The 12,500-nt window shown below is 47.1% G+C and overlaps 2 protein-coding genes across 5 annotated transcripts in view; one reads left to right on the top strand and one right to left on the bottom strand.

The window, feature by feature from the left end:
- LOC137804201 (plasma membrane calcium-transporting ATPase 1-like) overlaps window positions 1-11,953 on the bottom strand; it is a 17,006-nt gene extending 5,053 nt beyond the window's left edge. For all 4 annotated transcript variants that reach the window (XM_068603291.1, XM_068603292.1, XM_068603293.1 and 1 more), the window contains exons 1-9: window positions 11,822-11,953; window positions 7,818-8,088; window positions 4,588-4,785; window positions 3,853-4,110; window positions 3,496-3,621; window positions 3,135-3,293; window positions 1,443-1,583; window positions 1,008-1,222; window positions 556-798 (exon numbers count right to left, since the gene is read on the bottom strand). In XM_068603291.1, coding sequence (XP_068459392.1) covers window positions 556-798; window positions 1,008-1,222; window positions 1,443-1,583; window positions 3,135-3,293; window positions 3,496-3,621; window positions 3,853-4,110; window positions 4,588-4,785; window positions 7,818-8,013 — 1,536 coding nt within the window. In that variant the 5' untranslated portion in view covers window positions 8,014-8,088; window positions 11,822-11,953. The remainder of the gene's footprint in view (window positions 1-555; window positions 799-1,007; window positions 1,223-1,442; window positions 1,584-3,134; window positions 3,294-3,495; window positions 3,622-3,852; window positions 4,111-4,587; window positions 4,786-7,817; window positions 8,089-11,821) is intronic.
- LOC137804203 (BET1-like protein) overlaps window positions 10,995-12,500 on the top strand; it is a 2,714-nt gene continuing 1,208 nt past the window's right edge. The window contains exon 1 of the mRNA XM_068603301.1: window positions 10,995-11,058. Within this exon, the coding sequence (XP_068459402.1) occupies window positions 11,040-11,058 (19 nt within the window). The 5' untranslated portion in view covers window positions 10,995-11,039. The remainder of the gene's footprint in view (window positions 11,059-12,500) is intronic.

Genomic DNA, 12,500 nt, shown 5'->3' with positions numbered 1-12,500 from the left:
TTCTGCATACGCTGCTCCTTCACTAGACTTCCCCACAGAGCTCCAGCTGCTGGGACTCGCTGTCACTGAGTGTTTCCTGCCTGCTGGTTCCAGGGCCCTGACCAAACCCTTTCTGAGAAGACACGTCGTCACCGGTCGCCTGTGAGCCGCTTCACCAAAGATGGAGGTTATTTTCTCACAGCGAGTCATTTAAAAAGCTTTAAGAGGCCCGAGCAGGTAAAACTCTGCCGTATAGCACAAGAAAAATAGAAAAGATGTTTTTAAATTTCTCTCATTTGCTCATCATGTAAAGAGCCCTGAGATGTAGGAGCTGCTCCTGAGGGGACGCGGGGTCCTGAACCCATGACTGAGATCGACTGTTATTAAAATGGATCCATAAATAATCTAGACTAATTAAAGGATGGGTCTAGTTGCTGGAGAGTCTCAGCAGAAGGAGCCTCTGCTGTCATGTATGTGCTCTGATCTGTGCAACTCAGATGAGTCCTGAGCGGCTCTCTCAGCCAAAACGCTTAACTCACAGAGCGTCCCGAGCGGACGGCTATTCTTAGAGCTCACCATAATCTTGGTGGTGTAGGCGCAGTTGACCCCGATGCCGTGGACCAGCAGGTCCAGGGCCGTGGCGGGGATCTGGCCCGGCGCTGGCAGCCTCTCGTAGAAGTTTCCCGAGATGTGGGCCTGCACCACCGTCATGCGGTTCATGGTGAGCGTGCCCGTCTTGTCGGAGCAGATGGCCGTGGCATTGCCCATCGTCTCGCAGGCGTCCAGGTGGCGGACCAGGTTGTTGTCCTTCATCATTTTCTGGCGAAAGAGGAGCGCGGCGTTACTCGAGTCTGAGAGCTTTTCATCCTGAATTTATCAAAACTGTACACCCCCACCGACGACACTGAGCGCTAAAGAGAACATTAGAATCACACGAGACACGCCACGACTCCCCATCATGTTTGAACTGTGACAAAGGAGCGTCATGTGACTGAAGCGCAGCGTTCAGGCTCCATGTGCTCACAGACCTTGACTGAATAGGCCAGGGAGATGGTGACGGCCAGAGGGAGACCTTCAGGCACGGCCACCACCAGCACCGTCACACCGATGATGAAGAACTTGACCAGGAACTGCACGTAGATGGAAACACACTCTGTGGTCAAGTCGACGCCCTGAATCCAGAAGGTGTCAATCAGGAAGCGAGCGACGAGGATGATGACGGTCATCAAGGACATGAAGAGACCTGGAGGCATCGAACAGTAACATCGACGGACAGTTTAGTTCAGGGACCTGATCGGATACGAATATGGAATATGAATGATAGAATATGAATGATAGAATATGAGTGATAAAATATGAGTGATAGAATATGAGTGATAGAATATGAATGATAGAAGCTGCATCTCCAGCTCGTTACTGGAACGCTCAGGTTTCCATCAGGAACGTCTCTCTTCTGTTTCTACCTGCTTTGCCGATCTGCACGGCCATTTTGTTCAGCTTCCCCTGGAGGACCGACTTCTCCCTCTTTTGTGTTTTCTTCTTCTTCTCTGGTTCTTCGTCCTCGCAGAACGGGCGCACCTCTGTGGTTTGGCCCTTGTCTCCTTCTGCAGAAGAACGCAGAGTCAGCAGAACCATGACGCTTCTCTTCAGGAGAGAGAGGTGTTACGTTTGAGCCACTGGAACGCTTTCATGGAAAAAGAGTCGACTTTCATTAACACAAACCTCACAGCTACTCAACAATAGAACCAACTGGATGAATAAGTGAGGGAAGAAGGAAGCGCAGTGCAAACACTACGTAAATAAAAAGATAAATGTGAAGCTGGAAAGATATTCACAGATCAGGATCTCATGATGACTGAATGTATGAAAAGAGATCAACGGAGGAAGAGCTGATCGTGATGTATGATGCAATCTGCCTTCAACAGGATCAACGAGGTAAACACCAGACTCCACGACTACAGCAGGACCTGAGGATGAGGAGGATGAAGAGGTGTCAGGGTGTGGGTCCCACTGCCCACTGGTCCATTACACATGGTCAGACAGCGCAGTGGAGGACGGGGCTACGATGTGTTTACTGTACTTATTGTGTTGGAAACCTGTAACACAGTGTGTGTTTGTAGGTGTGTGTGTGTGTGTGTGTGTGTGTGTGTGTGTGTGTGTGTGTGTGTGAGCGTGCTGATCCCAGCTCAGTGATGAGGTCATTAGTGGACAGTGAGGCAGGAGAAGAAAGCATCTGCCGAGTTGAAGGCTGATAATCTGCTTGGTGCTAATCAGCATCAGCAGAGTCAGGAGCAGCTGCTGCTGCACCGGCAGGACACACACATACGCACACGCACACAAACACACACACACACACACACACACCCACTGCAGCGTGTGGGACCATAGGGACCAGGAAGGAACCACCAACATTGTACCGTGGGAACAAGTTGAGGTTACAGCTCAGAACCCCGAAGAGAAAACCAGGAAGTAGAGTCCACATGAGCCGTGCAGCAACACAACAGCAACACAAGCAGCCTCAGGTAACTGAAGCTGTCAAACACAGTAACTCACAGAACTGAAGCAGTGATGCGCTGCTGTCCGTGCTTTGCTTTGTTAAAGAAAAACAGCCACCAGAACACAATATGTTCGTCTGACGGACACTTTGCTTTCACGGTAAAAAGACGACCGCATTATGGAACAAAACATTAAAAAGGTAAATTAAACATGAATATTATAACTGTTCCCTGAATAGTGATACTTTGGTACCACACAAAGACACAGTTGTTCTGCGCCTTCGCTTCACGTCGTGGCTCACGCCTGTGAGACGGAGCTGTGACATCAGCAGAGATTACAACATGAGTGTATCCGTCGTGTGAGTGAAAACACACCTGATACTCTTCATCCAGCTGTTCATTCACTCAATCATTACAGCAGTGGTCGTTGCAGGTCCACTCGATGAAGTGGACCTTCTTCTAGTGTTTACTTTCTCAATATACCTGGGCTTATTCCTCTATATATCCTGTACATATACACAGGTTTATCTGTTCTTATTTAGAAGCTGACATGTATCTGCTCTGAAGTTCCTCTAACAAGTGAGACATCAACTCCACAGCTTGAGGTGACCTGATGAACGGAGGCAGCGTGCTGTTGGAATCCTTTCTTCCTGAACTTACTGTTCTTGTCCAGCTTCTCTTTCTCTTCTTCTCTCTTTGCTTTCTCAGCCTTCTCCTCAGCATCACCGTCAGCCAGCAGTTTGAAGATGATTCCAGACTGAGAGTTCTCACCGACGGCGACGACCAACATCTTGCCAGAGCCCTCCATCACATGGGTACCTGAGAAAGAGAGAGGGGGGGAGACACTATTTTTATACCGTAGCTTTATTATATTTTATACCTATATTATACTGTAGTTTTATTATAAGAGCTGAGGTAAATTCCATAATTTGATTTGTGATTAAAATTGACTTTAGTTGATTTGGAATAATAATCCTGAAAGTTTTTTTTGGTCGTGTGAATAGAGAGCAGAGTGAAGCACCTGACAGCAATGCGGGATCTTTGTCGACGCTCTTCTTCACCAGGTCCGACTCTCCGGTCATGGGGCTCTCGTCCATCTTCAAGTCATTGCTCTGGATGAGGACTCCGTCAGCGGGGATGAGGTCGCCTGGAACACACACAAGTACGCTGTGACAACAGCTCACACACATCAGGTCATGCTGCATCATCATGACATCGTCTCACTATCACACGTCTTACTTTGTGACAGGACGAGTCTTCAAAAGTCTTTTTAATGAAACAATGTCAACTTCCTGTCCTGAAAGACACTGAGGGTTGACGTTCTAATCACAACTCAACCACCAGCTCTACTAAAGACAAGAGCTTTTTGTCTCCTCACCGTATTTGACGTGTGCAACGTCTCCACCTACGATCTCAGTGACTAATATTTGGATGACTTGAGCCCCTCGGACGACGGTGAACTTCTGTTCCTGCTCGATTCGGCTCTGGAGGCCGCGGAACTGCTTCTCCTTGCTCCAGTCGTTGAAGGCCGTCACCAGGACCACGCAGACCACGGACAGCAGGATGGCGGCGCCTTCGATCCAGCCGGTGTCCGACTCCTCCTCCTCCCCTGCGCCACTGGCTGCTTTACCGCAGTCTGAACAAAGACAACGCTACAGGTCAACGCTTATTATGTTTCCCCCGCTGCTTCACCAGAGACCAGATGTAAGACATAGAAGTAGAACGCCTGGAGTTCTGCACACGGCCATCAGGTACAGGAACAAATCACTGGAACACTTTCCCTCCAGGTGTTGGCATGTTTTCACATGTAAGCTTAATGTTTACATGTATGTAAAAATGGGTCATCTCTCAACAAGTGTTGCACTGCCCTGCTTCTCCCTCGTGTTTTTTTAACCACCGCTGTTGTGACCATGTACTGCCATTCCAGCACTTTGCATTGTGGGATAGATTAGGTGAGGTACTGTTTAATAGAATAAGGGGTTCATGTGGATGTCGAAAGTATCTGCTGTAAAATGGGACTTTCTTGGCAGAATATGTGTGTGTACTTCACACAGTCTCATGATAACAAATATGGAAATATACGTTTGTGACAGTTTAAAACATATGAACTCACTTCTTCTCTCCATGTCGGGCGGGCTGTAAAAAGAGAGGGCGAGTGAGATGACGGCCGCCACCTGCAGGATGATGAGCGTGAGGTCCTGCAGGGCTTCCCAAACCAACTTCAAAAATGTTTTGGGCTTTTTGGGAGGGATTAGGTTCTGTCCAAAGACCAGCTTTCTCCGCTCTAAGTCCTCAGAGTTTCCGTCTAAACCTGCAACAGGAGACACAGAGACGACGTCAGAGACTCGTCCTGGTTTACACCGTCACACATGCTCCTCTTAACACCAGCGAGGACAGAAGTGACGCACACGGCTTCCCTGTGATGTGGTGGACATCTCTGAAACACACTCTTGGGTTTTTATATACAGTTACACATTATTTTAACTATGAATGTGATGACTTTTTTATTTCCAGTGAAATAAAGAGAACATGTTCCCAGTTTAAATCTTGTGTCATTGTGTTGATTGTTCATTTATCTGTTTTAATTTACCCTTTTCTTAAACCTCTCTCTCTCTCTCTCTCTTCCCGTTCATCTCTCCCTCGTCCTGCTAATCCAGCAACAGAAAAGGGGAGGAGTTAATGTTGTCCCCTTATCGCTCCGTGTCATGCTAAACTCTAAGCCTGCCCACTTTTTAAGCGGCCCAATGAAATGAGGGATTTGATTTAAGTCTCTGGTGTAAATCTACGCGCCGCTCAACGTTACGTTTCCTTGTGAGATACGTCACGACGCTCGCGCTGAAGACGCTCCAACTGCCGCTTAAATCAGAGCATACGCTGTTGCTGAGTTTGATTGGAGTTAGGTGTGTATGTGTTGCTTCTGGCCACACACACACACACGTTAAGCTCCTCCCCTGTAGGCCTACCACGATGGGAATGAAGGCCACGGACGAGTTTAAGTTCAATGCTCAGGTTGTTACGTTGTTGGTTGAGCGACACAAAGACGCAGATCAATCAAAGCAGTAAAGAAATGATGTAAAGCTGTGTTGTGCTGTTTAACGTACAGTGCGTCTCCCTCACACACACATATATGCACACACACACGCACACACACACGCACACACACACACACACACACACACACACACACACACACACACACACACACACACACACACACACACACACACACACACACACAGTTGGCAGTGATTTAGCTTAGTGAGCAACGAGATTCATTTAAGAAACATTCAGTGTTCATTCCAATCATTTTAAATAGGTGTGTGTGTGTGTGTGTGTGTGTGTGTGTGTGTGTGTGAGTGAGTGTGTGTGTGTGTTTTCTTTAAGTCTGGTGTGTGTGTCTCTCTGTGACAGTTTTGTGTTGTGTGGGAGCAGAAAGAGCAGACGGGGTTTCCTCTGAGGAGCGCAGGGGGGCATGTCGGGACGCGCTCACGTCCCTCTGGACGCCTAAGCGGGCCTCTCTTTGCTTTCTATGGAAATAAAACTGCGAGCTGCCCTCTGCTCTCAGGTGAGTGGGATTACGCTGGCAGTTCATTGATCTGACCCCCAGCTGTCGCCACAAAGACACACAGGGAATTAAAACCTGCAATAGATTTTTCTTTCCCACCGATTTCAAGCTGCTTCTGACATTTTGACCTCCCTCTCTGTCAGCGGGAGCCGATGAACAGCGAAGGCGTTTACCGAGTGTGCGTGAGACGGACAGACCGAATGAATTAGTGATGAGCGGGGAAATGTCACAGGGCAGACTAGTGAGTCGCTGTTCAGGTCAGCGTGGGACACGGCGAGACGCACCGTGTCCACCGTCTGCGTTCAGCACGGAGGCGAGGCGTCGGGGCGGTTGTCCTTCGTCAACACGACAGAGTTTGGATCCTTTTAAGCGGATTCTGTCTCTGCAGTGGACTCTGATGGAGTTGAAGCGAACGCGTCGATTAACTCCTCGCTGAAAGCGTCCGGACGCCAGGATGCTGTGCTTCGCGTTGGGCTACGGGGTCTAAGTTTAGCAGATGCAGAGAAAGCCTGAAAGTCCTCCGGTCGTCTGCTGAACGAGAACACACGGCTCTCGCTGAGCCTCCAGGACTCAGCAGAGGTCACATGGTGAGGAGAAGTGATGAGCATCGCTGACTGCTTTGCATTAATTAGTGACATTGAACCAACCTCAGTTTATTATTACAACATTTCTGTTTCGGCGCCACCGGGCAAAGCTCTGCATCAGTTGTTGGATTTAAAGTCGATGTTAGAACGTTGGCAGCGAGCAGAAAGAGATTCAAGAGCTTTTTCATCAGCGAGGGACAGAAAGAGTCGGCCTGAGCTCAGGTTTTAGTTTGTCTCTTTATTAAATAGTTCAGAGATTCCTTTGACACTATTTTGCCAACAATGGCATCGTTACGATAAGCTGAGGGTTCCGGTGGAGAAGCAAAGCTGAACACAACAGACGGCCTGTGTGGCATCAACAGACAGGATGAGACGACTACAGTTCCACGGTCGTTTGTGTGACAGGTTGGTGCCCTGAACAAGACGAGGAGGGATCACACAGGAGGAGGGTGCTTTCCAATGAGGCAGCACAAAACAAGTTAAATTGTCTCTTAGATTGCAGAGAACAGACGTTTTCTCGAGCAAAGCCAAGGATCATGGGAGCGATGTTAAAAAAAAACTGTATTTTGTAATTATTAAATGTATGAAAGGACCATAAATAAACTCTGTCAGCGGACGACTCAGAATGATTCAGCTCTTTAAACCTGATGAGCGGTTTTACTTTTGATCTTCCTTAAAGCAAAACCTTGTGAAAAATCTGTTAAAATGTATTTCATGTGTTTCAAAAGACCGTTTTAGCCTTTACAATCAAATCTTAAGCCGCTTCACACCACTAAAACGGCCTCAGAAAGAACCAGACTAACAGAAGTGGTCCTCGCTGCTGTGAATCCTCCGTTTGGGACGTTTCCCCTCATTTAAGAACGGGGTTCACAGACTGGAACGCGTTGCGTTGGTCTCACTGTCCTGCAGCTGCAGAGGGAGCAGCAGGATCAACAGAGCCGAAGGACACGGCTGACTTTGACCATCGACGGTGCCTAAAGCCAGACTGAACCGAACATGTGTTCAAGCCGGGGGGGCGGGGCCTGTGAGTCATCGGTGAAGGGCCTTTGACATCGTTAAACAGCAGAGTAACTAACACTCACAGCGGAGCGTCCCCCGAGGTTGAACTTAAGTCGAACTTTGCGTTCACGTTTGTGGTGCTGAGACGCACGAGCCGAAGTTTTGCCCGGAGGCCGAGTGTCTCCGCACGCTTACCTTCGACAGGTGATGTTCTCAGTCTGGCACAGAGCCCGCTCACGTCTCCGTAACTTTCCTTAATCTTGTTGGCCGAGTCCGTTCCTCTCAGTTCCATGAGCGCGCGCAGCTCCTGCGGCGTGCAGCCAAACTCGGCGTCGTGGTTGGCCTCGGCGCGCCGGCCGTGCTTGGACCCCCGGAGAGAGTTGTTGGCCATCCTGGTTGTTGGCCTTCCCGAAAAAACACAGACTCAGTGGTCAGGAGCAGAACTGGCCTTACAGGGACTCTGTGACTGGAGGGAGAGAGAAGGATGTTGTCACTGTAGAGCTCTGGGAGAACAAACAACAAGGAAACAAGAAGCTCCAGAGGAACCATGGCTACTTCTCTCAATACAAAGGTCACCAAGGTCACGTCTCAATCACCAAGGTCAGGTCTTTGGCACCGTTTCAGGAGTTCATAGCTACATGAAGATTACACATGAGGACTTCTAAAAGTTTGATTATGATGCAAAAACATATGATGTCAATAAAGTAAGAGCTATTTCATTCAATTCAATTTGACTTTTACAGCCCAATGTCACAAATTTGCCTCAGTGGCCTTAACAATCTTGTCCTTGAACCCTTGCATCATAACCCCCTCCCCCCTCTCCAGAAGCGCCACTGAGGGCAGAAGTGCAATAGAAGTCATGTGTAGAGAATATACAACATAATAAATGGACATAATACAGTCAACCCAACTTTTAGCAATTAAGGAAACAACAACCTAAAGAGAGACGATACTCGCTGGCAGCAGGAGAACCAAACACATTTGAACCTTTAAAAGTGTGTTCAGTGTTGAACCTCCTGATCAAACTAACTTCTCCTGAAGCACTCGGGTATCTGAACTCGGGCTCGTTCCATCGTCAGTAACCAGCTGTAGGAGCGGCTCCCTAGTTCAGTAGCTAAGATTCAGGACATTTTAATGGTTGACTGAACAGGCGGGACGGTGTCTCCGTGTGGCAGCGCGTTGTGTCTGCTAGTGTGTGGACTCACAGCCTTTACATGTGTGTTCCTCACAGGTTGTGACCTCTGTGCCTTCAACTGTAATCTGTGTCAATCAGTCAGCCGAGGCTTAATCTAAGCAAGAGGAGCCTGTTTCAGGTCGAAGGGGAGGAAGGAAAGAGCCGCTGGGAGGCTAATGGGCTGAACTTGTCATACTGGTGGATGCAGCTTTGCCGCTTACTAGACATAACCAGCCCCATAACTGGTGTCACCCGATGGTCCGAGCACACAGAGTCAGTTCACAACAGGGGACTCAGAGGGGCTGTACGTCTTCACGTTGGAGACGCTAAAGAGGATATTTTAGTCATCTTAAAGCTCGTCATCAGAGCGGCACACAGCAGAACACGACACTAACTGACGGACGTGCCCAACAGGTGGAAAAGACCAAGCAGCCGGCTCTCTCTAAGAAAACACATGCGGGCTGTTTGACAGAACCAACAGCCAGAGCCCGTCACCCTCCAGAACACAGGATTGTGACTTCATCACTGCAGCGCTGAGGAGAGAAAAGCCTTTACTTACAGAAACTTCCCCCATCACCTCCTGTTAGCAGCAGCAGGTATTAGTGGCGTTCCGATTACTCTGAGCAGCGTCACACTCACAGCTCCAGAAACAGCCCATAACCCGGCCACAGCTCCTCAGCCGGCAGTCTGCAGACCCGCTCCGAGACCGAGGTGTACTCCACAAGCTCTTTTCTCAAAAACGCAGTTTGACCTTCAGGAAGCTCACAGCCACGAGCAGCGCTCCATCGGAGAAAGAAACAGGAGCTCAATGATTATCTGAGGAAAGCCTCCCTTAATCTAATTAGACAATCTGTGTAGAGGGAGAGAGAGACAGAGAGAGAGAGAGAGAGAGAGAGAGAGAGAGAGAGAGAGAGAGAGAGAGAGAGAGAGAGAGAGCGAGCTCCTCCTGCCGACACCACACAACAGGTCCAGAGTCACAGACCAGGTCTACTCACACTGTACTAAACCAGCTGTGGCTTGAGCTGTGCCTGCTGAATGGAAAACATGACAAATTTCCCCCAGTGGGACAATAAAGTTCATTGTATTGTATTGTATTGATCTAAACAGAGACGAGGTACAACTGATGGAAGGAGCGGGAATGTAAAACTGGGGAAGCAACCAGCAACAGCAACCAGCAACACCTAGCAACCCTCTCGCTGTGACATCGATCCTGTCTCCAGCGCTCAGACTGCATTTGATGTTGTTCCCTCTTGTTGTTTCATTTCTTACAGACACACACATACAAACTAGTGCACACTTTTCCCTTCCCCCACCATCTGAGCAGCACTGATGCCGGCTGACGTCAGGTGGCACACACACACAAACACGCACACACAGGTGGATTACAGCACATAGAGACACAGGCGGATTAACTGAACACACACACACACACACACACACACACACACACACACAGGGTGATATCACTGTTTCACATTTGCATCATAGTGTTTTAACACTGAGATAGTGTGACCTTTGACCCCCACTTTAAAACTCATTCTATAAAGAAGTCCTTTCAGAAGTCGTTGGGCAGATCCTTAGGGGAAAAAGTCGCACATTTCCTACGTTCAGCAGTCGAGCAGAGAGCTAATAACAAATTGTATTAATGTGCAAGTTTATTCTCGTGCATACTTGACAACTACTTGACAAAGTTGATGAAGACAGAGACTGTTACATAGTGCAAATACATGAATTCATCTTATAAGATTAGAGTCTGTGGGAGAAACCGGCTTGATAAATTCAAAAGGATGAAGCATGAAGGTATTATGGGAATATAGAGGAAAGAGATGGCCGTTACTCTTCTGAGAATCACTCTACTGGACTTCGCACACACCGCAATGAACCGGAAAACTCAACCATGTAACAGATAATGCAACAGGTATGACAAAGAAAGAAGGGAAATAGTGTTGGGAGCAATTGATGGAAAACACAATATTATTTTGAGGAATGTGCCAGGAAATACATCAAAGAAAGCAACTAATCTTCTCGTTAATCACTTAAGAGCAATGGCGCATATAATCGTGAGGATTTAGATTTTTGTGGTTTTGCTTATTTTCCTGCATATCTGCTCCCGTCCAGCAGGTGGCGATAATGCTCCGCTGCTTTTTACCAATTGCACCAAAGAAGAGGGGATGAAGCCGGTGTGGAGGAGGAGTGGTCCTCTCAGAGCTCGGAAACAGCTGATCGTGACGTCACTTGTCAACATGGCGGACTGGAATACAGGTATTGTTTTTGTTGTGTGTGACACGTACTCGCTTTTAAACATGCACATGTATCCTATCCAATTATTGTGCTTGCTTTCTGTATGGCAGTGGGTGCGGGGAAAAAACCCGTTTAGAGACCCTGTTAATGTTGCTTTCTAACAAGAATACCGTGTTCGGTTCACACTTTTTCTGGTCCTTCGAACAGGACACGGTGGTACGGTGGTCCGGATGAGTCAAACCAGACCCCTCGTCCCCCAACCAACCTGTAAATCTCTGCGGCGGGAAACACTTTTAACGGGGGGAACACGATTCAGTAACTACTTAACGTTGTTTGTATTCTGTAACGTTAAAGAACTGCCGTCGTGTGACGCGCTAGTCCACGGTGGCGCGCGCCAGTGAGAAACGGGTTGAACTGACAACAGCCGGAAGGGCCGCCAGTTAAGACCGTTGGAAATCTGTCACTGGGGAAAACATCAGGTTGATTCTGCCGCTAAGTGACACTGACGTTCAATAACAGCCGCTATCTACACCTTCAGTTGAGTCAATATGTCTCACTAAGTAAATACGAAGAAATACCATTGTGTAATTACGAAAACACTTAGCGAAGATAATTAATGAATTAACGTTCGCGCCAGCACACCGAGTTCTTTGACTCCAGGTGGCGCTGCGGAATTAGCGGCCTGACCCCAACTGACTAACGTAGTTCCCTCAAACGACCCTTCATACTTAATTAAAAGATAAAATATTGAAATAAATACAGTGAAAGTTTGTTTTTTACTTACCGCTATTTGACTTAAATGCACAGGTGTCGTCAGTTAAATTGGTCTCGCGCTCATAATTTCAAAATGTAACGGTTTCCTGTAAAATTGACCTCATGGTCCCCGTGGCAACAAAATACGTCATCACGTAAGTACGTAAGATCGAAACGTCAGGAAACCAAAAGGCTTTTTTAATTCATTATTACTCCGGATGTATTTAAGTAACGAAGACAGAAGCAGCAGTTAAATAGTTAAGTGAAGTTCATTTAAACACAATTGTATATTTATTTTTTTGCTAAAAACACATTTTTTTTAACCATATATATATATATATATATATATATATATATATATATATATATATATATATATATATATATATATATATATATATATATATATATACCCATTTATTACACTTAATTAGTTTACTTTACTTGTTTGTTGCAGTGAAACTGAACCCAAAGAATATTTCTTCAAAGGGGACATTAAAGTATACTGTATCGTATTTATGACATGTTCAGCGGTTTGTGTCCTTTAATTGGAATTAATTAGGCCATTTTTCCAATAGTATGTTTAGAGAACTCAAAGTGTTATCACTTGCATGTTTGTAAATTAATATTATAAATGCAGCAAAACCTGCAGAGGACTTTACACGGGAACACGGTGTCTGACACAACCAGCGTTACATTTCTGATCCGCT

This window comes from Clinocottus analis, unplaced genomic scaffold (assembly GCF_023055335.1).
Source record: "Clinocottus analis isolate CAN_PGR_092001 unplaced genomic scaffold, fCliAna1.0.p SCAF_6, whole genome shotgun sequence".
NCBI lineage: Eukaryota > Metazoa > Chordata > Actinopteri > Perciformes > Cottidae > Clinocottus > Clinocottus analis.
The sequence above is the reverse complement of the archived record's forward strand: the minus strand, read 5'-3'. Positions and strand labels throughout refer to the sequence as shown.